The following is a 24,909-nucleotide window of genomic DNA, read 5'->3' as shown; positions in this document are numbered from 1 at the left end:
AACGGCTTGCCTGACATGCTGCCAGCCTCTTCAGTCTCATCTATAATTTGTGTTCTTTTTCTCACTCTTTTGTCTTTGATCAGTTTCTCATTTTTATTGATGTCTTAAAAAAAAATCTACTTCTGGGCTTTGCTAATTCTCTCCATTATTAGTCTGTTTTCTATTTCATTGATTTCTGCTTTATTATATCTTTCCTCCTATTTACATTAAGTTTACTTTGCTCTTCTTTTTTTAGCTTCTTAAAGTGGGACCTTAAGTCAGTGCTGTCATACAGAAATACAACGCAAGCTATATAGGTAATTTTAAATTTCCTAATACTCATATTAAAAAGTAAAAAGAGGGAAGCAGACTTGGCCCAATGGATAGAGTGTCCGCCTCCACAGGGGAGGTCCGCGGTTCAAATTCCGGGCCTCCTTGACCCGTGTGGAGCTGGCCCATGTGCAGTGCTGATGCGTGCAAGGAGTGCCCTGCCACGCAGGGGTGTCCCCCATGTAGGGAAGCCCCACAAGCAAGGAGTGCACCCCGTAAGGAGAGCCGCCCAGTGTGAAAGAAAGTGCAGCCTGCTCAAGAATGGCACCGCACACAGGGAGAGCTGACACAACAAGATGAAGCACCAAAAAGAAACACAGATTCCTTGTGCTGCTGATAAGGATAGAAGCAGTCACAGAAGAACACACAGCAAATGGACACAGAGAGCAGACAACGGTGGGGGGCAGGGGGGGGATAAAAAATAGAAATCTTAAAAAAAAAAGTAAAAAGAAACAGGTAAATTTTATTTCAATAATATATTTCATTTAACTAATATCCAAAATATTATAATTTCAACATGTAATCAATAGAAAACATTTTAATGATATTTTACCCTCATATTTTTGTACTGTCTTTGAAATCTGGTATACATTTTACACTAACAACACATCTCAGTTTGGAGGCTAAATTTTCATTGGAAATACTTGATCTTTACTTAGAGTCCATAAACTTTACAGTTGACACGCCTAAGTTGGTTCAAACATGCTTAAATTTTTCCAGTAACCTAACAGACTATAAAAACGCCATCTTCCTTTAATTTTCACATTCACTTTGTTAAAACTGTTTCATCTTTTGGGACTAAAGAATTGATTTACAAAGCATATCAGTTTCAAAACTGTACCTGTCTAAGTTGAATAACTTCACTAACTCTAGTGTGAACTCAGTACCAATAACAGTAATATCAAAGGCATAGTGGGGAAGCGGATGTGGCTCAGGTGATAGGGCCTCCACCTACTGTATGGGTGACCTGGGTTTGATCTCTGGGATCTCCTGGTGAAAAAGAACAGGAGGTGTGCCTGCGCAGCAAGCCAGTGCCCACGTGGCAAGCCGAGTGCCCACACGGTGAACTGAGTGCCTGCGCGGTGAACTGAGTGCCCATGTGGGTGCCCGCGTGGCAAGTCGAGTGCCCATGCAGTAAGCAGAGGGTCTGTGCGGTGAGCCAGTACCCGCACAAGTGAGTCACGCAGCAAGATGATGATGCAACAAAGGAGAGAGGAAGGGGAGAGTCAAGGTGAAGTACAGCAGAGACCAGGGACTGAGGAGGCGCAATTGACAGGGAACCTCTCTCCACATCAGAGGTCCCCAGGATCGAATCCTGGTGAATCCTAGAGGAGGAAGACAAGAAGAGAAGACAAAAAGAGAAATAGATACTGAAGATCACAGAGCAAATGGACACAGACAGCAAAAACAGTAGGGTGGGGGAGGAGAAGGGAAAGAGAAAAAAAAGGCATCGTGCATCAGTTTAAAATCAGCTTCAATTCGTGTCCTGGTGGAGTTGCCAAAAAATAAATTAATTAATTAAATTAAATCAGCTTCAATATCAGTAAAGTGTTCTTCAAATTTAACTTAAAGCATACAACGGAACCCTCAGGGAGCCAGGCCTCAGGAGCCAACCCAAAGCAGGCAGTCCATCTCATCAGAACTCCGGCTCCCCCTCCCATCTGTTCTTCTCTGTCCTGAGGGCCTCCTGCCCCTCGAATCCCAGTTTCCCTCCTGGGGTAGTTTTGCTGCCTGTTTACTCCCTGTCTCCCTCTCTAGACTATAAGTTCCTTGAGGGCAGGGACTGTGCCTTTATTCATATCCTCAGCCTTAGAATTTTGCAGAATGCACCTCAACAGAGCCCATGAGGTGGTGAAAAAGTCCGACAAGTAAACCGGCCCCTAAAGCATACCCTGGCAGGTGCTGCAACAGACATTTTGAAGGTGTTTTTGGAACCAGAGGAGGACGCTGCAACCCTCCACCTGGGCAGTAAGGATGCCTCAGAAAAGAGACATGCCGAAGGTGATGCCTGTCCTCTGATTGTGGAATCCAAAGGAAAACACCACACAAGATCCTCTGAGTCTCCACTGAACTTTCTACATATCCCTCTAATGGAGAGGAAAGGAACAAGGAACCACAGGGCAGACTGTCGGCCTGTTTCTCTAACATTTCAGCCATCTGAGATTTCTTTCAGCTCCTCTTAAATGTTTTCTTCCCTCAGCCTAGAGTGCTTTCCTCTCCTCTCCCCTTTGACTAACCTGTCATCAGCTTTAAGGTTTCAACCGAAACGTCGCTTTCTGGGGCGGAAGATATCCCTCTCCCCCTCGGTCAGGGTACGCTCCGCTCCACGGCCACCCGGCCCCACAGCACCTGTACTTCCCCTTTCTGAATGCTCACGGCCTTGCGGGCCCTGCTGAAGGTGGCCTTCCCCCGCAGCCTGGAACCCGAGGCAGAGGGACCACGCCGCCGTCTCCTGCCTATTCCCAGGCCTTGGCACAGAGCCTGGCAACTAGGAGGTGCTCAAAAACACTCAAGTCTCTTACACCAAAATTCAGCACTTAGTACAACTCCTTCGTTTTGAAGAGGAAAACCCCAAGACGCAGAGGTGGGGAGCTGCGTTTTCCAATAGTCTCGAGTTAGGGGTGGCAGGGGAGACCTGGGGCCCTGGCTGGCTCACTCTCGGCCCTGTGGGCCGGCGGAGATGTCTCCCCAGTTTGCGTCTTTCCTTTCAAAGCATGGGAGGCTTGCTTTTTTTTTTTTCTCTTTCATTATCTATGCTTTTATTTCTTCTACAGAGATGGAATTCTGCCAGGAACATTTTTTATTTGTGCAGGAAAAAAAAAAAGGCACTGCTTTTGAGAAGTGAAAATTGGGCGCTTTCTTATTTTTTAAAAATTTGTTGTGATAACATAAATACAACATAACATGTCCCATTTTAACCTCTTCAAGTATGTAATCCAGTGGTGTTAATTACATTCACAGTGTTGTGCTACCATCACCACCATCAATCACCAGAACTTTCTCCATCACCCCAAGCAGAAATTCTTTTCTATTTTTTTCCCCAACTTTTTATTTTGAAAATTTTCAAATCTATAGAAAAGTTGCATGACTAGGACGATAAACAGTCATCTATATTTCTTGTAGATTCACCAATTGCTAACATTTTGCACAATGATTGTCTCTTCCCTCATTCTACGTGACTCCCATCTACATTCATATATACTCTCTATATACATATACACATGGGGTTTTTTTTTTCCTGAACCATTTCAGAGTCAGTTGTAGACATCATTATATTTTACCCCTGAATCCTTCAGCAGGTATCTCCCAAGGACAAGAGCATTCTCCTACATAACTATAGCATAATTATCAAAATGCTATTAACTAATAGACTTTCATGTTTAAATTTCCCTAAATATGTTCTTTACATTGTTTTTTTTTATTTCTTAATGTAGGACCCAATCAAGAATCATGAATTGCACTTGGTTGCCATAGCTCCATATCTTAGTCTCCTTCAATCTAGAACATTTCCCAGACTACTTTATTTTTTTCAGGATATTGACCTTTTTGAAGAGTCCAGGACAGCTATTTTGCAGAATGCCCTTCCACATGGATTTGTTCATCTCCTCGTGGTTAGATTCAGATCAGACATCTTCTGACAGAGTGTTCCTTGGTGTTGCTGTGAGTGCCTGTGCGTTGCAATGCCCAGGTCTTGTGGACATTTCACCTGGGTAGGGCGGGGTGGGGGAAGGCCATCCGTGTTCCTCTATGCACCACATCCACAGACACCCCAGGGTTGGCAGTGGGGGAAGTCCTAGACGGCTGGTGGTAAAGGCCACAGCTTCAGCCCTGGTTTACTGCCAGGGGTGGCTGCTGACTGCAGGGCACTCCTGGGGACAACCAGCGCTGAGGGGGGACTGGCTCCTTCCCACCAGGAGGCCTGAGTGGCCAGTGGCCGACCAGCTCCTCAGCCCACGGGTCACCTGCTGCTGCGGCCACTCTTTGTTGATGCAGCTACAAGGGAACAAGAAGGGGCTGTGGGGTGGGCAGACTGCCCAGTGCAGTCCTGAAGGTAGGGGTACGATGACAGAGGGAGCCAGAGTCAGAAACAGACTGAAAGAGGGAGGGACAAAGGGGACAAACACATCAGAGAAGGAGAGAAAAGGAAAAGGGCAGAGACTCAGAGACAGAGAAACCCAGAGGGACTTGTAAACACACAGGCCCACAAGGAGAAGAAAGCACCAGCTGATAAACTTCACTGACAGTGTTCAAGTCCCTTTGTGCGGCTATGTGGCTTTGGGATTTTAGAAAAGTGACCAGTTTGTGTTTATACTGGCCCTACTCAAAGGACCTTAGGGTTTCCCCAGGGGGCTAGGTGGGGTCACCTGCTCCGTCTGCACTTTTCCAAATACAGGACTTCTTTGTGCCCAAGTAGCCAGGCTCTGGGCCAGGTCCCTGCCAGCGTCTGCTCTAACTCAGAATATCTCCCTCTATTCTAAGGGCAGCCAGAGGATGGGGACAACTATATTGGGGTGACGAGGAAGCACAGGAGAGAGGCCCATAGAAGGGAGAGCCGGAGAAAAGAAGGGCCCTGAAAGGAGCCTCCCCTCTCTGTGGGGAGGAATCCACGGCCCCTAAGCGGAACAGCAGGGTGGACTTCAGCTAACACCACCAGCCCAGGGGTTCTCACGAGAAAAGGGGTTTCAGGTGTGGAGGGAGAGTGGGGCTGCTCACGCCTAGGCTCAGCACGTAGAGAAAGGATGCACACAGCGCGGACGGGCTGCAGGGCTCAGCTGCTCTCGATGCTAACGGCAATCGGCTCCTGCAGAGGAACGTCAGGTGGACAGGGAGAAGGACTTTCTGGCAATAACGTGCACTGTCTTTGGCAGGAAGAGAGGAGAGAGTGGAAAGAGTGTTCTCAGGAGCCATGACCTCCGCCTGGGGTTCTCTTGTGGCACCACAGTTGAAGCTGAATCAAGAAAGCCCCTTCCCACCCTCTGCCCTCAGTCAAAAGAACTATTGCCAGTGGCTGCGGCTTACTGAGGTGGTTGAGAGGGGTCAGGGGGCTGGACAGGATATCCCGCAAACTCTCCAGCCATTCCCGTTGCTCCTTCTCGCTGGGGCACGTGAAGACAAATCTCCGCTCTGGGGTGACAATGGTGAAGCCAGCTTTCCAGCGGTTTCCTCGGATGCCCTTGGGCAGGTCTTCATATATCTCGTATCCCTGCTCTTTGCATCCGAGAAAAACCTGGCCCTGCTCGAAGGCGTCCTGAAAATAGAGGGCGCCTGGCTATGGGAGGCCGCAGAGGGCAGCTGCAGCCAAGGCAGCTCTGTTTTGGTACAAGAGAGTAAGGGTCCCTACTCTCCTGTAGGTCCTGTTTGGTGTGCCCTGGAACTTGAAAGGTGTAGACCCTAAAATAAATCATGCACATCACATGTTAAAATAATATTAATACTTAACATTTTTGGTGAGCTCACCATGCATCAGGAGTTTAAGTGTGGTATATATTGTAGCTCATTTAATCATCATGACAACCTATAGGAAGGCACTGTTATTAAGCCTATTTTCCAGAAGAGGAAACTGAGGCACAGAGAGTTAAATACCCTCCCCAGGCAGGACTGAGACCAAAGCCCAGCAGCTGGGTTCTAAACCTACATCCCTAACCACTACCCTTCACAGCCTCCATTAAGAGGTGAGCCCTGGAGACAAGAGGACAATTTACAACTTATTTGACTGTAACTGGCAGCTTTGGGGGGCAGATGAAGGATTTCCTAAAGAGGGGAGGTGAGAAAAGTCTCTGTATCTGAACAGCTTTGTGCACAGAGATGACTAAAAGCTACGTACAGGTATGGGATAGAGTGTGTCCCTCTCCGGGTTTCTCCAGCCCTGGGGTTCTGGGAGAGGTGTTTGTCTGCGGCTTCCCCAGCCGTGACCACTGACCCCCTCTGTCTGGGATGGGAAGGAACTAGGAGTGGCTCTTACCAGTGGTTTCTTGTAATAGAGCAGCATTCGCTCCTGGGAATCCAAGGCGAACCACCGTTTCTTAAAAGCTTCTCTTTGCTGCAAAAGACGGAACCATTTACCAGGGAAGGTAGAACCAGTGGGGGCACTTCCTGAGGACGAAGAGCAGGAGGACAATCCAGTCCAAGCCAAGGGAGCTGGCCAGTCCCCCTGGTTCTCCACCCCAGCCTCCAAAAGCCGGAGATGGTAGCTCTCCTCTCCAGGGCCCAGGCAGGGGCCCTTGGGCTCTCAAGGCTCTGCATGCCCCATTCCCTCCCTACTCGCCCTGCCGTCAGCTGCACCTGCTGCCTCCACGTGCCACTTTAGTTGGAAAAGGCATGTTCCTCTTTCTCAGGCTGTGGACAAGAAGTCATAGAAAAAGGAACTTCTGGAAATCAGAAGTGGCTAGTGCTCAGCAAGGCTGAAAGCGCTAGGCTTGGCCAAATTCTAACCTAGGTCAGGGAAGAGAAAGCCTGGGGGCAAGAACCATGGGGTAGGGGCTGTGCCATTAGCTGGTGGAGGGAAAAGCGTGGGATATGCAACTCTTTTCAGAGCTTTCCATCTGCCTGAGGCTTTCTCTCACACTGATTCCCTGACACATTTTATCCGAGCCTTAAACATCTTGTCAACACAGAAAACCTCTAAAACAATCATTGGAATGCTGCCACTTCGAGATAATGTTTTTAAGGGGTTCCCTCTGCCTTTCCCCTCTTTCCTCTTCTCCTCACTTCCCTATCTCTCTTCCGAGATTTCTGACTTTGAGCCACGCCACCCATCATCCAGGCTGGGGAAGAGCCAACTAAGGCAGCCAGAGGCCCCTCTGGGCCACCCACGGGAGGTATGGAAGCAGCCAGGTCTAGCTTCCCTCTTAGATCAGTGGGAATGTGCATTGACTAGAAGTCAGGGCAGGTTCCAAAGTAAAGGAAAAGAGACTGAGTTTGAGGGTGTGAGCAGGGGAGGTGAGCGGGGCGTGCACCCGTGGGCCTCACTGCCCCCTGGGGCGTGAGTCTATATATGTGTGTTGTTTTCTCAGACCAGTCACTAGCCCTGTCTTGCTTGGGTGGTCCCGGTAGGCCCCCAGCCCGGAGCACACAAAGGTTCTGGAAAGCACAAAAGTTACCACCCCAGTGAGTGCCCTTTCAGCCATGCTTCCCCAGGGTAGGGTCAGTTAGGAAGAGTCAGGAAGACAGAAGACGATGTGAAGATGATGGCAAGGAGAAGTACCTGCGGTATTGCTGGATCGCGCACCAGCCAAGTCTCCACTCTGTCCTTCCACCCTGGACTCACGGACGTTGGCTTACTTCCCTTCCTTCCCACTGCCCTCCCCGTGGCTCCCCATGTCCCCACCTCCCAAATTTTGCCCTACTGCCCTCGGGGACAAGGGCCATGTCCATGTACACCCCCAGGGAGTGGTAGAATGTACCTTTGGACCAGTCTTTTCCATGAAGCCTTGTTTGCGGTAATTCCTGGTGATGAGGGGCACGAGCTGGGGAAGAAAGACAGACGCTGACCCCCTGACTCACACTCCAGGGGCTCGAGGATCCCCCCTGAGCTTGGTGCCCCGACAAAGGGGAAGTTGGGGATGGGGAAGGATGTGCGCTCACTCGTGGCTCACGGGGTTATATTTGGAACATGGAATGGATGCAGTGTTACTATTTCAACAGAGCCAGACTGTGCCCCAGACGTTTGCAGAACATGTGTGACCCGAGAACGTGGACACAGCCAAGGCTCTGAGGAGCCCCTCCAGGTGCCAGCATGGCAGGTTCTGGGTACAATTCTCATGACTCCCCTGCCAGGCAGTATTATCATCCCCATTGTGCACAGGAAGAAACCAGATCTCAGAGAAGTGGCCGGGGATTTTTCCTGAAGTCAGGTAGTTGGTATGATGAAGAGCTGGGATTCTCACGCAGCATTCATGGATGCTAGACTGTGCTCCTTCCACTCCTCTATGATGCTAAAGTATAAGCACAGCAGATCACTCTGATCAGGCCCCTGGCCAAGACCTGGTCATCGGTGAGGATTCAGACACAGGGCCATGAGGGGGTCATAGCCAAATGGGCAAGTAGAAAAAGCTCTGGACTAGGAGCCAGGAGGCCAGGTTTCTAGTTTCAGCCCTGGCCTCAATCAGCTGTGTTATCTTGGCAAGACCTTATGCCCCTCTGGGCCGGTTTTCCCTTGTGTAATAAGGAGACCGTATTTTATGACCTCTCCGGCTTGCTGTCCAATGCTCAGGGAAGCTCCAGGAAGTCTAGAGTTTCAAATGACAGTTGAGACTTCCAAGAGGAGGTTTTCCAGAGCCCCAGGGCCCAGGGCAGGGGCAAAGGGGAAGTGAGGTCTGGGAATAGACACAGGGAGTCTGAAAGGGAAATATTATGAGCCAAATATATATATATAAAGTATGCCACTCCCCTAAAATAAGTCTGTATTCCTTCATTTGGAGAAAAGACAGAGTTCCTAACTGCTCAACAGTTTAAAGGTGAGCCAGGCAGGGCTAGTCAAGACCCAGGAGAACAAGTGGAGAAAGAAGGAAAATCCCACTGACGGAGTACTTGCTGGGCATGCATGGTTTGGCTCACTCTCTCACAACAGCCCTGGCAGATAGGTTTTGTCCCCTCGGTGACAGATGAGTACAGTGAGGTAAGGTACACAGCAGCTTCTCTGACACACATTTCTTATAACAGGATCACAACCCCACTCAGACTCTCTGAGTTTCTGGCATCTGGATCCTTAAGCCTGAGCCAGGCCTGGGTGGTCATACACGGAGATACACGCCATACACGGAGATGAATGGAAGAGATGGACTGGGAGGAGACTGGGGGTGAAAAAAGAGGAAAGGTAGTGGATGAGGGAGGCAAGAAGACATTGAGGACGTTGGCCAGTGACCAATCCCTTCTGCGTGGCTCAGCAAAGCGGGAAGCTTGTCTCGATTAAATAAGGCTGAGCGTCTGCACTTTGTCCTCCCCAGTCAGCAGTCAGCACTCCCAGCCCTGCCCACCCACAGGGAGCGTGCATTGACCAGTTCTGGTTGCTGACCCAGCAGACGGAAGGGCCCGATCCAGGAACTGCTGGAACTGCTCCCAGAGAAGTGCTATCTCAGTGCCTTGCAGGGCCTGAAGTGGCCCCCCATTTCGGACACCTCGCCCTCCCCTCCCCCCCCACCACCAACCTTGGAATTAAGGAGCATGCAGGCTTTCAAGAAGGGCTTAACAGTTTAAGGTAAGAAAGTCCCAGAATTAAGTCCCAGCTCTCTCACCCCCATCACCTTCAGAATCCCCCTAAACAGAACGAGGCCATAGTGCTTCAGAGCTGGAAGGGACTCTGAAGGTGTCCAGTGGCCCTCTTACAGAGGGAGAAACAGATGCTGTGACCTGCAGCAGGTTGGTGAGAGCGCCCATGAGAGGCCAGCCACCAGGCTCCAGGCAGGCCCTCTGCCCCATACCGCACGGGCTTCCCCAGCCTTCCCTGAGAGGAGGGCTAGATGTCCCAGGTGGCCGAGGATGAACAAAATGGAAGCTCTCGGGCGCACCGTTACATTGGCCAAAGAAGGGAGACCTGCTCCTGTCATAATCATAACCGGGAGAGTCCCGCTGCCCTCCTGAACTGAACATCACGAGGCAAAGGGGGGTCAGAGTGGGAAGAGCACCTTCAGTTATTCATGCAACCTTCCTGGGACTCAGTTTCTCATCAATAAGGTAAGAATAACTATCTCCACCAAACTGCCTGCTATAAGGGGGCGCTTAATAAAAGGGATCACAGAGCAAAACGTGCTCAAAAGCACTTTGTAAGCAGTATGGCAGGGATCATTCGCACATTTTAGTGGAGAGGGGTCAGAAAGAGATGCCTAAATCCTGAGCCCCTTGACACTCTGGCCAGTGGCCATGCATCGTGCCGGGGAGAGCTGGCCTGCTTTTTTGGAGGTGTCTTGTCCTGTGTGAGGCCAAAATCCACCAGCTTCCCCAGGAGAAAGTCTTTGCTTTCCTTCTCAGGTGTCCCACTCTCAGATCTCCAGACCCTGCCTGCTAATGAACCCAGTCTGATCTCTGAATGTCTTCCAGGGCTAGCAGACAAGAAGAGAAGGGAGGAGCTGGGAGGAGACTCAGAATTTGGGGACCACATTTAGCTCACCTCAGACTCTGAGAGCTCTGGAAAGGCCATTTTTAGGTATTGCAAACGGGCTGCGCGGAGGGCATTGAACCAGTCCACTATCTCCTGTAGAGAAAAATGCAAAGGACAGACAGCAGGTGGGTTGGGAGTGGGACTGGGCCTGGTGGCAGGAAGCTAGCTGGGCCATCAGGTTTGGGACACAGGCATTCAGCCATCCACAGGGCCCTGTGGGCTCACTGCAGGCACCCAACTCCTTGTTCCTGGGCAGAACTAGGTCAGAGACCACGGTGCTCACCTGAGCAAGTGGGAAGCCACAGACAGGAAGAACCCCACTCACTCTGCCTTCCTCCTACCTCTGCCCTAGACCAGGAAGGGACAATAGATTCAGGCAACAACCAGCATCTCAAGAGTCAGCAGAGCATGTCACCAAATAAGTGAGGCAGCTGGCGACCGAGGAAAGCTGGAGGCTGGGGTGGGAACTCGGTTGTCTCACCTTCCCGCTTTCATGATACACAAAGAGGTTCCTGGTGTGACCCTCTCTCCTGTAGGTGATCTGCAGCCCATGCGGGTTCCCTATCTTCTCTGTCTGGAAGGTGGCATTCAAGTCCTTGATGCTGATGACAGCTTTGGGGTCTTTGCTCTGAAAGAGACAGAGGATGGTCAGGATGCTGATTGCCAGCAGAGTGATTTCATCCTCACCTCCATCAAGGCCTTACTGCAAACAAATAACAAATTTGAAGTTTGCATGGGATTTGATGTTCTTGTTTGACCCAACAATTTCCCATCTAAGGATATACCCCAAGGGTATATTGGGATTACTATGCAAATATGTCTATCGAAAGATATAAATTGTGGTGCTGCTTATTATAGCAAAAAAAAAGGAAAGTATTCAAATGTCCATCAGTAAGAATGGGTTAGATAAATCATGTACATCCACACATTAAAATTCCATAGAATCTTTTAAAGGATAACTCGCATCGACATTACTAATATGAAAAAAATGAACATGATATCCATGAGTGAGAAATACCAAGTCCCAGACAGGATATATATAGTAAGAACCAATTAATGTAAAATATATATATACACACACACAATCCTGTGCTAGATGGATTTATACAAATACTCTTAAGAATGGTTCATTTGGAAGATTACTGGGAGACCTTTGAAAACCTTACTATGAGAAATTTTTTTTTTTTTTTTTAAAGATTTATTTTTATTTATTTAATTCCCCTCCCCTCCCCCGGTTGTCTGTTTTCTGTGTCTTTTTGCTGCGTCTTGTTTCTTTGTCCGCTCCTGTTGTCGTCAGCGGCACGGGAAGTGTGGGCGGCGCCATTCCTCGGCAGGCTGCTCCCTCCTTCGTGCCGGGCAGCTCTCCTTATGGGTGCACTCCTTGCATGTGGGGCTCCCCTACGCGGGGGACACCCCTGTGTGGCACGGCACTCCTTGCGCGCATCAGCACTGCGCATGGGCCAGCTCCACACGGATCAAGGAGGCCCGGGGCTTGAACCACGGGCCTCCCATGTGGTAGACGGACGCCCTAACCACTGGGCCAAAGTCCATTTCCCGAGAAATTTTTAAATACCAAAACAAATCTAATTTTTAAAAATATATCTGCTACTTACCCCATGCCATTCTCCTCCTTCATTTCCCAGGGGCAATTACAGCTATCAGTTTGATATTTATCCTTCTAGTTCATTTTTTATACTTCTACATACACATACACACACATCCATGAACAACACATAGTATTATGTGAGTTGAATTTACATAAATGGTATCATATGATATATGTTGAGATATATCAATCTAGTTTGCACTTGTATATGACTATACTGAATGTTATCTACTTTCCTATGGATCGATAAAGAGATTGCTTCCAATTTTCTGCTATTGTAAAAGATGCTGCAGTCAGTTTGTGTCCCTGGCACTCATAGATGACAGTTTTTCTAGGTCACAGTGCATATTAAGAATGGAATTACTAGATCACAGGGCTTTTACACCTTGAACTTTACTTGAAACTTCCAAATTATTCTGCTAAATTGCTCTTCACAGAGCTTGTACCAATATTTACTGCCATCAATAACAGAAACGACTTCCCCTTTCTCCATATCTTCATCAACACTGGACACTGCCATGTTTTAAAATCTAGCTGTGGCTCAACATTTGGGTACTTTCCAGTTTGAGGCTATGATGAATAGAGCTTCTATGAACATTTCTGTTCAAATATTTTTGTGGATATATTTTTGCTTCTCTTGGGTGGATACCTAGGGGTATAATGACTGGGTGATATGGTTAAGTGTCTATTTAATTTTCTTTTCTTTTTTTTTTAAGATTTATTTATTTATTTATTTCTCTCCTCCCCCACCCCCACCCCGGTTATCTGTTCTCTGTGTCTATTTACTGCGTCTTGTTTCTTTGTTCGCTCTGTTGTTGTCAGAGGCATGGGAATCTGTATCTCTTTTTGTTGCTTCATCTTGTTGTGTCAGCTCTCCGTGTGGGTGGCGCCATTCTTAGGCAGGCTGCACTTTCTTTCGCGCTGGGCGGCTCTCCTTATGGGGTGCACTACTTGCGCGTGTGGATCCCCTACGCGGGGGACACCCCTGTGTGGCATAGCACTTCTTGCGCGTATCAGCACTGCGCCTGGGCCAGCTCCACACGGGTCAAGGAGGCCCAGGATTTGAACCGCAGACTTCCCATGTGGTAGACGGATGCCCTAACCACTGGGCCAAGTTCGTTTCCCTTATTTTCTTTTAATTTCCCACGAGCAATGTATGAGACTTCTAATTTGCTCCACATTCTCACAAACACTTGGTGTTGTCAGTTTTTTTGTTTGTTTGGTTGATTGATTTTCAGCCATTAGGAAGGGTGTGTAGTATATCTCACTGTGCTTTTAATTTGCATTTCCTGGACTACCAGAGAGATGGAGCATCTTTTTGTATATTTATCAGCCATTTTGGTTTTCTTTTCTGTGATCTGCCATTTCATTTCCTTTTTCAATTTTTCCAATGGGTTGTCATTTCCCACGAGCAATGTATGAGACTTCTAATTTGCTCCACATTCTCACAAACACTTGAGAATTAGGCCTGACATTCACTCCTTTTCCTTATTCCTCCAGGAAAGCAACAGGGGAAATAAAACACAACTAGGAGACAGAGTCAGTTGAAGGCCAAAGTGCTCAGAGCTTGTTCTTCTCTTACTTCTCTTACTTCTCATGCCTTCACATGCTCTTTTGCTGGCAGTTTCTCATCTTTCCATCCAAAATTCTGGAGTGCCCAGAGCTAGTTGTGGCAGGTGCTCTCCAAAGACGGCCCTTACCAATTCTTTCCCTCACTGTTTGTACATGTCACTCTACCCTTAAAGAGATGAAATCGATTTCCCCTTCCCTTGAATGTGGGCTGGCCTCATGACTTGCTTTGACCAATAGAATGCAGAGGAAATAAGGTTCTGCCAGGTCCTGGCCTGGTCCTGAAGAGGCCCAGGAGCAGCCCCTTTGGCTTCGGGGAAGCCAGCCGCCATGCTGTAAAGAAGCTCAGGTTAGACGCTAAACAAGGAGCAACCACAGGGAGAGAAGGGGGCCATGTGAAGTCCACCAAGGCCCCAAACATGAGTGAAGGCTTCCTGGACCTTCTGGCTCAGCCCAGTCACCACGTGAATGAGTGGCCCATCTGATACCACATGGAGCAGGAGGTCTCCCAGCCAAGGCCTGCCCAAAAGCCCAAAAGCCTGACCACAGGGAACAATAAATTGAAGTTTTAAGCCACTGTGTCTTAGGGTAGTGTGTTACACAGCAATAAATAGCTAAAACATTCCCACCTTGGATATCTTTTCTCATTTACTCACACTCCCTGTCCAGGTGTTTCTAGCCAGTTTCATTGCTAAATGAGATTACATGCTAATGACTCCAGGTTCAAACCCTCCCCAAATCTCCACGGTCACATAAACAACTCTGTCAGTGTCTCCATTTGGAGGCCTAATAAGCACCTCAAAGTAAAAATGACTTTGATCATTCTCTCCATGAGCTAAGTCTTTGTCATCTCAGCAAACAGCAAATCAAACCTTTCCTTCTAGTTGCATCAGGACAAGAATCTGGGAGTTGTCCTTGATTCCTCTAACTCTCACACCCCACATTCAATTCTTCAGTAAACCCTATTGCTTCTACCTCCAAAATACATGTAGAACCCAACCACTTGGAGCCACGCCCTCCACCATCTCCCTGGTCTAATCCACTATTATTCCTCACTGGGGTTAGTGCGATAGCCTCCTAGCTGGTCCTCCTGCTTCTGCTCTTGCCTCCCTGCTGCCCCCGCAGCAGCCAGAGTGCTCTTTTTAAAAAAGTTTAATTCAAATCGATCACTTTCGTGCTCATAACCTTCTGGTGGCTTCCCATATCACTCAGAATAAAATCAAAGAGCTTAAATGTTTGCAAATCATATATCTTACAAGGTCTCCGAATAAATAAAGAATTAACATGCTTTTTTCCCTACCACCGATGCTCCAACACAATGTGCCACGCTGGAGGCTCCAGAATGGCAGCCAGCTCGGGGAGTGTGGTGGTGTGGCCGAAGACAGTGGCCAACGACAGTTGCCCAGGGCAAAGGCCTGCGGCTTTGCTGAGCTTGGTGGGGAACATGGTGTAAATTGAATGAGTATCATCAACTTTGTAGGAGGATGGATACTTGAAGCATAGCCTGCTGTTACCTTAATAACATTTGGGAGCACAGAGGTGACTTAAGGATGCCCCTGGTAAAGATTTTGAAAATATGACCTGCAATGGAGTTTCTCAGATTATATGAAATTTTCAGGAGTCTGAGAAGAACTGAAATATTTGCCTTTGGATGGTCATAAAGTAGATGTCTAAAACAAAGGGATATAAATAAATATTTGGTTTAATGTAAAAAAAAAAAAAAAGATACAGCTTAATAATAAAAAAGACAACCCAGGGCGTCAGACTTGGCTCAGTGGTTAGGGCGTCCGTCTACCACATGGGAGGTCCACGGTTCAAACCCCAGGCCTCCTTGACCCGTGTGGAGCTGGCCCATGCACAGTGCTGATGCGTGCAAGGAGTGCCATGCCACGCAGGAGTGTCCCCACATAGGGGAGCCCCACGTGCAAGTAGTGCGCCCCATAAGGAGAGCCATCCAGCATGAAAGAAAGTGCAGCCTGCCCAGGAATGGTGCCGCACACACAGAGAGCTGACACAACAAGATGATGCAACAAAAAGAAACACAGATTCCCGTGCCGATCACAACAGAAGCAGACAAAGAAGAGGCAGCAAATAGACAGAGAGAGCAGACAGCCGGGGTGGAGGGGGGGGGGAAGGGGAGAGAAATAAATAAATAAATCTTAAAAAAAAAAAAAGACACCCCAATTAAAAATGGGCAAAGGGTCTGAATAGACATTTGTTCAAAGAAGATATACAAATACAATAAGCATATGAAAAGAGGCCAAACATCATTAGTCATCGAAAAATGCAAACCACAATGAAATACCACTTGATACCCACTGGGATGGCTATAATAAAAAAGACAGATAATAACAAATGTTGGCAAGGATGTGGGAAATCAGAACCTCATTCACTGCTGGTGAGAATGTAAAATGGTACAGCCGCTTTGGTAAAAAGTCCAGCAACTCATCAAAAAGTTAAACGTAGTTACCATATGACCTAGCAACTCGACTCCTACATATACACTCAAGAAAATAAAAACATATGTCCATGCAAAAACACATGCATGCTCATAGCAGCACTATTCTAAATAGCCAAACAGTGGAAACAACCCAAATGCCCATCAGCTCGATGACTGGGTAAACAAAATTCAGCGTATCCATACAAAGGAATGTTATTCAGCCATGAGAAGGAATGGAGTACTGATACATGCCACAGCATGGATGAACCTGGAAAACATTATGCTAAGTGCTTGAAGCCAGTCACAAAAGGCCACATATTGTATGATTCCATTTATATGAAATGTTCAGAACAAGCAAATCTATAGAGACAGAAAGTAAACGAGTGGTTGCCTAGGTTGGTGGGGATGGGAGAATAAGGGATGAGCGCTAAGGGGTTCTTTTGAGGGTGATTAAAATATTCTGAAATTTTTTGTGGTAATGTTTGCGCAACTCTGTGAATATAGTAAAAACCACTGAACTGTACTTTAAATGGGTGAATGTATGGTACGTGAATGATATCACAATAAAGCTGTTTTTATAAAAAGCATCCCAAGTCTCACTATGGTCTAATGCCCTCCACTACGTGACCTCATCTCCCTCCATCCTCCCTGCTCACTCTGCACCTATCACTTCGGCCTCCTTGATGCCCCATGGACCCCCAACACACTCCTACCTCAGAGCCAGCTTATGACTGAGCAATTTGTGCCCTGCTGAAGGGCCGAATGAGAACTGCAATCCAGCCAGCCTTCTTCCTGCCTTGACTGGGGCCCAGGAGGCTGCACCCTCTCAAGGGTGCCATCTTTTCCTGGTCGGCACAAAGGTTTATTCTAGCCATGGCCATAGTGGAGCTTCTGTACATACTGTTCCTTCCATCTCTCTACTCTTATACCAGATATTCTCCTAACTCACTCCTCACATTCATTCAGTTCTTGGCTCAGATGTCACCAGAGGGGCCTCTCCTGACCATTCTGGGGTGTAAAGCACCCCCTACTCCCATTATTCTCTAATCGCTTGCCCACTTTCATTTTTCTTCATAGAACTTGTTGCCTTCTGATGCATTACCTATTTGTTTATATTTTGATTGCTGGGTGTTTCCTTCTCTTAGAACAAAAGCTCCATAAGGAGCTTTGTTTAGTTCAGTGTCTAGCACACAGTAGGAGCTCAGTAAAGACTTCTTGAGTGAATTAATCAGTAAAGTAAAATCAAGTTTATCAAAGGCTTACACAAGGGCACATCTCAGTTGATTCTAGGTGAACACGTATACTTTCTAGTGGACTGGAATGGTTGGAGGAATAAGGAAAAGGAGTGAATGTCAGGCCTAATTCTCATTAGCTGAGCTCTAGCCCCAGGACAAGACAACCAATTAAAATGTAGACTGCAGTGCAGTGAGAGCCCAGTGCTCAGGGAAAAGGCCCCTCTCTGGCCTAGTCTCTTACCTTTTCTTTATCATAGTACTTCAGGAGGCCTTCTCTTGCCAAGAGGACAAACTTTCTTCTCAGGAACTGTGCCTTGTCCTTTCCCCGCTTCCACAGGAACCCTTCCCGGTTACCTAAGCCAGACAAAGACGAGAAAGAGTGAACATTCCTAGCGTGAGCAAGCAGCTCACAAACCTCAAGGGATTTCAGGGGTGGACTCTACCTGCTGCTCAAATACCCGAATCTAACTTGGTCATTTCAGCCACAGGATGCAGAGATCCTGCCTGAGACCAACCTTTCTTCCAGGTCTCTCCATGGTATCAGGCTGTCTCCTAAGCCCTTGAGAAAGTGAGTCCTGAGAAACTGGACTAAAACCAAAAGAGACCCAAATGTATATGGTCTTATCCCAACTTCACTTTGACGCCAACCTAACAAATCACTCCAGAGTCTACAAATAGTGGATGACCTTGGGGCACCTGCTGATTTGAAGGAGAATATGGGCTCCTGGTCCTTTTCACTAGCATGGAGAGTTAAGAGTTGGCTGCCTCTGATCCTCAAGATGCAGTTTAGTATCCTTTGCTCTCTAGAGAGGTCAGTGCTCCTTACCAAACCTCGCGTCCCCCAGGGGCTACATTAGACAAGAGAAGGAACTGCCCAGTGGGGAAGTCTTGCTGCAATTTATAGAGAGATGGTAGGTATTTGTGGCCTTGCAAGGACCTAAGACAAATATGCTTCTCTACTGCCGGGACCATAAAACTTCACCGGCTAGTGTGCCGCTACCCGGAGGAACCTAAACACTGGCCTCTGTGGCCAGAGCAAGGGCTAGAGGCCTCTCTTGGTTGAACTTTGCTCCTAACACTCAGGCACTTTGTTTGCTAGCGCTTATTAGAACACAGATGATCAAGATAGCATTACCTGGGAGTGGAATGGTTTTCCCATCAGCCATAAACTCCTGTCTCTCGTACTTAGCTCGAATCCATTGTTCTTTTAAGACCCTTTGAAGACAAAGTATTTTAAATGCCTTTAATGAGCTGTGTCTGATTCATTCTCCTCCCACAGTAACTTTCCAAGGCCCACGAGGCTGGCAGGGGGCTGGGGGGGACGTCAGGGCAGCTGCCTTCCTGCCTACTCAGGCTATCTAGGATTTCTCAACCTCAGCCCTATTGCCATTTGGGGCTGAATAATTTTTGTTGGGGGGGGGCTGTCTTGTGGGTTATAAAATGTTTAGTGGCATCCCTGGCCTTTACCCTCAAGATGCCAGCAACATCCCCCAAAAATGTCTTCACCATCAGATATTGCTAAATGTCCCCTGGGCAGTGTTTCCCCTCTGGACTTTATGAGAAACACTAGACTATCTCAACCGAAACCTCAGCCTTCTGGATCAAAGCAGAAGGTACCCAGCTCCCCTGGACCAGCTACATTGCCACCTTCCTACTGCACCTTCATAAGCTCAAGCTGGGAGGGTCCAAGAGCTCCTTTCCCTGAACTCTGGGCATGCTTCCTGGACAGAGCAGTGGTCTTGGGATCAGGCCACAGGGACCTGGCTCCAGGCTAACATTTATCCACCATGTGACCGAGAGCAAGTTACTTAACTCTACTGAACTTAAAGGATATAGCAAAAAGGTATAGGATATACCTACCTCTCAGGGTTATTGAGATGTTTAAACATATTAAAGGACTTAATGGCATATTTGGCACATAATAGGTGTTTAATGCTAGCTCAGTTGGACACTGTCGTCTATGATTCATGCAGCCAAGAGTGGGCTTATGTGAATTGTTCGTTTTGTTCCCTCTTCCCCTTTCTGGGTAAATGCTCTGAGGTTATTATGACCTAACCCCAGAGCCACCAGGAATGGCCTAGGGAACTGGAGCTCTTCCCTGGGAAGTGTGAGCCAAAACCGAAAGAGGGATCGGTAGGAAGCCCCGTCCAGGCCAACCTGCGGCTGGGGCTGGGGTCTGGCAGCGGCCTTGCTCGCAGCCGTCTGAAGGAAGCCCAGCTGAGAGAAAAAGCAGGAATGAAAGCTAGAGAGGCGGACCCTGGTGGCGTCTGAGCCCCAGCTTAGTCCTTCCTGAAGGTGGCTCTGTCTCTGTCCTTCCTGTGGTCCCCAGAACACATAAAATCCCGTTTTGTTCAAGTTGGTTTAAAGTGGGCTTCTGTTACTTACAATCGAGAGTTCTGCCTAATGAGGAGTGGAGAAGGCGCCTGCCCCTCAGGATCTGACTTTGGGACCTCTAGAGGTAGTAGGGTGGCTGGGTTGAGAGTCTGACACACCCTTATCTGCACCTTGGGGGTCTCTAGTAATTGACCCTGGTATTTAACTAACCTGCTACCTGTAAGCCAGTGGTGGTCCCTGGCCTCAAGCACATCCTTCACATGGTGTGGGGTAAAGACTGTAAGAGGTTGCCCCCAAGTTAATTTGGTGGCTTTTTAGATTAAAAGGGCTGTTTGCCCCACTGCTCTCAGGCAAGGTGGCTAGTCCTTTATCTTGTAGACATGTTCATTAACTACTTAGAAAATAAAGTTTACCAGGATTAAAAAAAAAAAAAAAAGAGTTCTGCCTAATGTACAGTCCTCATCCCAGGACCTTGAGAAGAGTCACCAAGCTCCCCATCAGGATGGGGACCTTGGATCCATAGGCTCAAGGCTGGGAAAGGAATGAGGGCCAAAGGCAACCATCCTGGACCTAGAATCGGGGGGATTCTGAGGAGTTTTAGAATTGGCGGGTGGGGCATTACTACTTAGCTACAAGGGGTTAACGTGGAGGGCTGTTGCTGGAGTCACTGCAAGTAATGTCTGAAGTGCTGGCAGCAAGCCCAGCACAAGTGCTGCAGGTGCTCACCAAGGGCCTGTCCCTTTCCCCCTGGAGCACAGAGCTAAGTGGCGCAAGGAGGCAAGATAAGACAGGCCGTCTCAAGCTGAGTCCTGCACCACCCTCAGCTGAGACAGGGACCACGCAGCTCACACGGAGAGATGGATTAAAACTAGCATTTATGAAATGTCTACCATATGTCAGGTGGTATGGAAGATGCTTTACATATATTATCTCTTTGAGTGTCTACAGCCATGCTATGATGATGCGGGTCCACTATCTACATTTTAGAGATGAGGATGCCAAGGATCAAAGAGGTTTGGTAGCTTGCCCACCATTTCACAGCCATGCAGTGGTAGAGCTGGAATGAAAACTGCGGTCTTCTGAATAGAAAGCTGTGCTTTCCCACTCCCCACTGCTTCCGTAGCCCTTGGTTGTCTAAGCACCAGGAAGCAGGACGACGGCTGTATAGTTTGTGCACTACCCAAATGCGTCCTGCAGAGGTGGAAGGGGGGTGGAGGCTGAAACGCAACTGCTCCTGCTTGCAAGCCATACCCACCATGAGGCTGAGTCTGTCAAGAAGAGCGCCTTTTCCTCATTTACACAAGGTGTGGCCCTGGCAGTGAGACCAATGCCCCGAGAAGAAGGCTTAGGCTGAGGCAGTCGGTTCTGCAAAGGTCCTGGGGTCACTGAGTACCAGAGGACATGAACCCTCCTGTGGCGTCACAGCCCTCCTGTCATATTGGATTCCCCCAAAGCCATTGTGCAGTGACCTAGGCCCTGGAGTCAGACAGCCTAGCCCCAGCTTTGCCTCTAAAAGGTTCAGGTTTTTCATCTATATCATGGGAATAATAACAGTACTTAGCTCCTAAAAGTTGTTGAAAGAATTAAATTAATTCAATATGCATTTAACACGGGGCCTGATACACAGGGAAAGCTCACTTCAAAATTAGCAGTTGTTCTTTTCCTGTGTATTATTTAGTGATCTGGGTCCAGGCAACTGCTGTGGTACCAAGCTGGTTTAGGCAGACAGACCTGAACACAGCTAGGAAGTAGCTGAAACACACTTCCGAAATACCAGCATTTCTCTCCTCTTTCAAGCTAGCCACCACCTGTAGGACATGAGACCATCAGAGGCAGAGGGACAGAGCACAGGGAAAATCCCCCATGTCACAGCTGAGGCCCAGGGAGGGGAAATGACACATGCAAGCAACAGTGATAGGACCTCAGACCAGGTCTCCTATGTGCTCTCAGTGATGCTACGAAATGCCATCTGGGCTCACCTGCCAACCAAGACCACAAAGGAGACCACCCCAGACAGAGGTACTGACGACAGGGTAGGGTTGAATGAGTAGGACCAGGAAGCCCCCCGCTACCCCCTCAAAGGAATCACCCACTCACAGGTAGTCATTGGCTTGGGGGACGTAGTAGAAAGCAGGGACTCTGGCTTCATACTTGGCTTTCACACGGAGGTTCCCATTGTGGGTCATAAACTGCAAGACAGCAGCAATTTGGGGTAATAGTAAAACTCGCAAAAATGTGAAATGAAACCACAGTCTACCCAGAAAGCCACCCGTCTCGTCGGCTCCAAGGCTGGGTCAGAAGGCACTGCTGCCTGGATGGAGACACGCCACGAGGCTTGGTCTCCTGTGCTGTGCTGCTGGGAAGACCTAGCCCGGATCAGTGAGGCAGAATTACAACCACACCTCACACAGACAGAGCACTTTATAGTCCACGCACACTAGCTCGTTGGTCTTTCCAACCGGTTTAATACTATCACCCTCCCTTTAGAGACCAGGAAACGGAGCTCTCGGAGGTTAGGTGATTTGGCCAAGGTGATGTACCTAGTAAGTGGCAGAGCTGGGATTAGAACCCAGACCTGTCTGATTCCAAAGCCCATGTTCTTTCTCCCCTACTCCTGAGCACATGAGTCAAGATGATCAGTGGGGTCCTTTGGCACCTAAAAGACCCAGAGTCAGAAGGGCCAGCAGTGACCTGGCCCACAGTCCATGGTCAGCAACAATGGTAGTGCACCTGGGGTGAGGGCAGGGAGGGAAGAAACACCATTTTTAAATCCATATTTCTTGGACAAAGTGAACCCTAGTCTCCTGCTCCACAGGGACCGGTGAACTGCATCACAGAATTTGATTGGGCTGTGGATCCCAACAGAGCAGAGTTCAAATCCCAGCTCTGCCATTTATTCACTGGGCCTGAGTTTCCACAGCCATGGGCACCCTTGGTCAATACTTAGCCTCTGAATTTCAGGGACTTCTCCTGTAAAAATGAAGAAATCTCTCCCTCACAGGAGAGTTAAAAGGCACTAATCATAACCTTCAGGTTTAGGGGCTGGTTTCCTGGTTTCCTGTCTTTCCCCCTCCCTAGGACATAAGCTCCACGTGGGCAGGGACTTTGTCTTGTTCACTGTTCTCCCCAATACCCAGCACATAGCCGGCCTGCAGTCACTGTGCACTGAGAGATAAGTAAATCCCTAGCCCAAGTACTGTCTAGCACAGTACCTTGCACAAAGCGGACACCAGTAAATGTCTGCCTCTTCCCCAGTAGGCCTCGAAACCCACAGCCCGTCGGCAGTTCAAACCTGCCTCTGAAGGCTTTCTAGCCAAAATGGAGTTACCGTCCAGGTCGAAGGGGTCCTCCATCCCCAGGGGTCATAAGTGCAAAGCGGTCCCCTTCCTGGCTGGGGGGAGGGGAAAGGGACCAGGACTAAGATCCTTCTATTCCAGTCCAGCTCATAATAAACTGACTTTGTGTCCACACTGAGCCCACTTTGAACCTTTACAGCAGCTCTGTGAAGGAGTGGTGGTATCCCCATAATACAAGTGTGGAAACTGAGTCTCCACAACTAGGGCTAAGTACCTAACTCAGGGCTTCATGGTTTGCAAGTAAACAGGTGAGGGAGGCAGGATTCGAGCTCAGGCTGGCCATCTCCAGGGTTTCTGTCTAAGCTGCAACTCTGATAAGCTGTGTTTCCTCTGGCTAGTTACCCCCCTCTCTGGGCTCAGTTTCCTCCTTCATAGAAGGGAAAGCCCTGTCCAGCCTCCCACCCCTGCCCCAGCTCTGCTGTCCGCTGGCTTCCCAAGTGCACCCCTTTCTACCTCCACAATAGCGTCGTCCCAGAAGTCAAGTCTCAGGGATTTAACTCTGCTGATGTCCGGGAAGTTGCGGTGGATGCCGGAGCAGCTGAGACAGATGAAGATCCCCAGCTTGTAAGAGGCCCAGTCGGGATCTGTGCCAAGAGGGCAGGAGGGGAGCTGCAGGGACAGCAGGGCAAGGAAAGCAGGCTGGGAGTGGCCGGGAGCACTGAGATTAGCAGGACCTACAGTTAGGATTCCTGGGGAGGTGCCCACTCTGCACACACCAGCAACCCTTTTCCTGGTGGCCTCGCTGGCCTCGGACCACCTAAGCTACCAGCACCAAGCCTCGTGGTCAGCCACGGCTGGTCAGCCGCGGGCCATGGCGCGCTGGTGAGTAGGATGAAGATCCTGCAGGGAGTCCAGGAGATGGGGGTGAGAGGCTGAGGTGGGCGCGACGTGGAAGTGACATGGACTCAGGAGGAACTGAGAGGGCAGATGGAGGGACAGGCGCCCAGGCGTCTGTCTGGGCGACTGCAGCTGGGGAAGTCTGGGTGAGGGTTCCTCGCAACTCAGGCTGGAGCGCTGGTGGAGGGGGAAAGTGGGAGGACCCCGGGGGCGTCCGGGGATGAGGGAGGGGAGGCAGGACGGTCGGTAGACCTGGGGCCGAGGTCTGGGGTAGCTCGGTGGATGGGATGTCTGTTTTGGAGGATGGGAAGTGCCTGGTCCCAAATGAAGACATCAGGGCCCCCGGCGCGACTGGATAGGGGAGCAGGAGCTCAGCTCGCCCCAGCTCGGGATCTAGTGTCCAAGGACATGGAAAGGGCCATGTCGAGATCCAGAGTGGCGAGGTCAGGGGGCCCGGGACCGAGATTCACAGTTTGGGTATCGGGAGTCCGAAGGTGTAATAAGGACCATGTCTGGGTCCAGCCGGGGCCAGGGGCCAGACAGGGTCTGGACGGAGCAGCCTGGCGTCTGGGGAAGCCGGCTCCCGCCCGGCGGCTGCCCGCGCTCCCAGCCCTCCGGGCCGCAGGCTCGGGCCGTTGGCGGCGCGTCCTTACCCGCCGCGCCGCAGTCGGCGCAGTGCGCGTTGCCCGTGCCCGCCGCCTGCAGCAGCTCCAGCAGCCGCTTCTTGTTGCGCTCGCGGTCGCCCATGGCCGGCCCGGCGCGCTCAGCGGGGCTCCGCCCGGGCGCCCGGCGGCCCGCAGCCGCCCATGGCCGGGGAGCTCGCGGGGACAGGTGGTGAGGGTCGGAGCCCCTAGCGCCTCCGGCCGGGCCCTGGCGGCCGCCAGCCCCGCCCCTCCAGGCCTTTCCGCCCCTCCCCCGGCGGGTGGGCCCGGAGCTCCGCAGGCTCTGCCCGCACGGAAGGCGAGCGTCGGGCTGGGGAACCCCATGCGGGCTCCCGGGGAAGGTGCAGGGGCGCCGGACTTGGAATCAGTCACAATGGTCTGAGATTAAATACTGGTCCTGCCACTTGAGAGTTGTGCGACTATGGGCAACCTATTCAATCTCTCTTGGCCACAGTTTCCACCTCT

At 49.5% G+C, this 24,909-nt stretch overlaps 1 protein-coding gene across 4 annotated transcripts; it reads right to left on the bottom strand.

Moving 5' to 3' along the window:
* Window positions 1–752: 752 nt before the first annotated feature.
* ADAP2 (ArfGAP with dual PH domains 2) lies at window positions 753–24,663 on the bottom strand. 4 transcript variants are annotated; one of them, XM_004454883.3, is made up of 12 exons: window positions 24,436–24,663; window positions 23,399–23,529; window positions 21,687–21,778; window positions 18,391–18,470; window positions 17,497–17,609; window positions 10,887–11,033; window positions 10,415–10,498; window positions 7,713–7,775; window positions 6,272–6,349; window positions 5,329–5,557; window positions 5,023–5,168; window positions 753–4,302 (listed from the first exon to the last, which is right to left on the bottom strand). In XM_004454883.3, the coding sequence occupies exons 1-12, from the start codon at window positions 24,527–24,529 to the stop codon at window positions 4,132–4,134; spliced, it is 1,428 nt and encodes a 475-aa protein (XP_004454940.1). In that variant the 5' UTR covers window positions 24,530–24,663; the 3' UTR covers window positions 753–4,131. The 4 variants fall into 4 exon arrangements, with proteins under 4 accessions (XP_004454940.1, XP_004454942.1, XP_058139828.1 ...); XM_004454885.4 differs by lacking the exon at window positions 5,023–5,168; XM_058283845.2 differs by lacking the exon at window positions 10,415–10,498 and having other exon boundaries at window positions 24,436–24,638.
* Between the last annotated feature and the right edge of the window lie 246 nt (window positions 24,664–24,909).

The sequence above is a fragment of the Dasypus novemcinctus genome, chromosome 21 (assembly GCF_030445035.2).
Source record: "Dasypus novemcinctus isolate mDasNov1 chromosome 21, mDasNov1.1.hap2, whole genome shotgun sequence".
Lineage (NCBI taxonomy): Eukaryota > Metazoa > Chordata > Mammalia > Cingulata > Dasypodidae > Dasypus > Dasypus novemcinctus.
The sequence above is the reverse complement of the archived record's forward strand: the minus strand, read 5'-3'. Positions and strand labels throughout refer to the sequence as shown.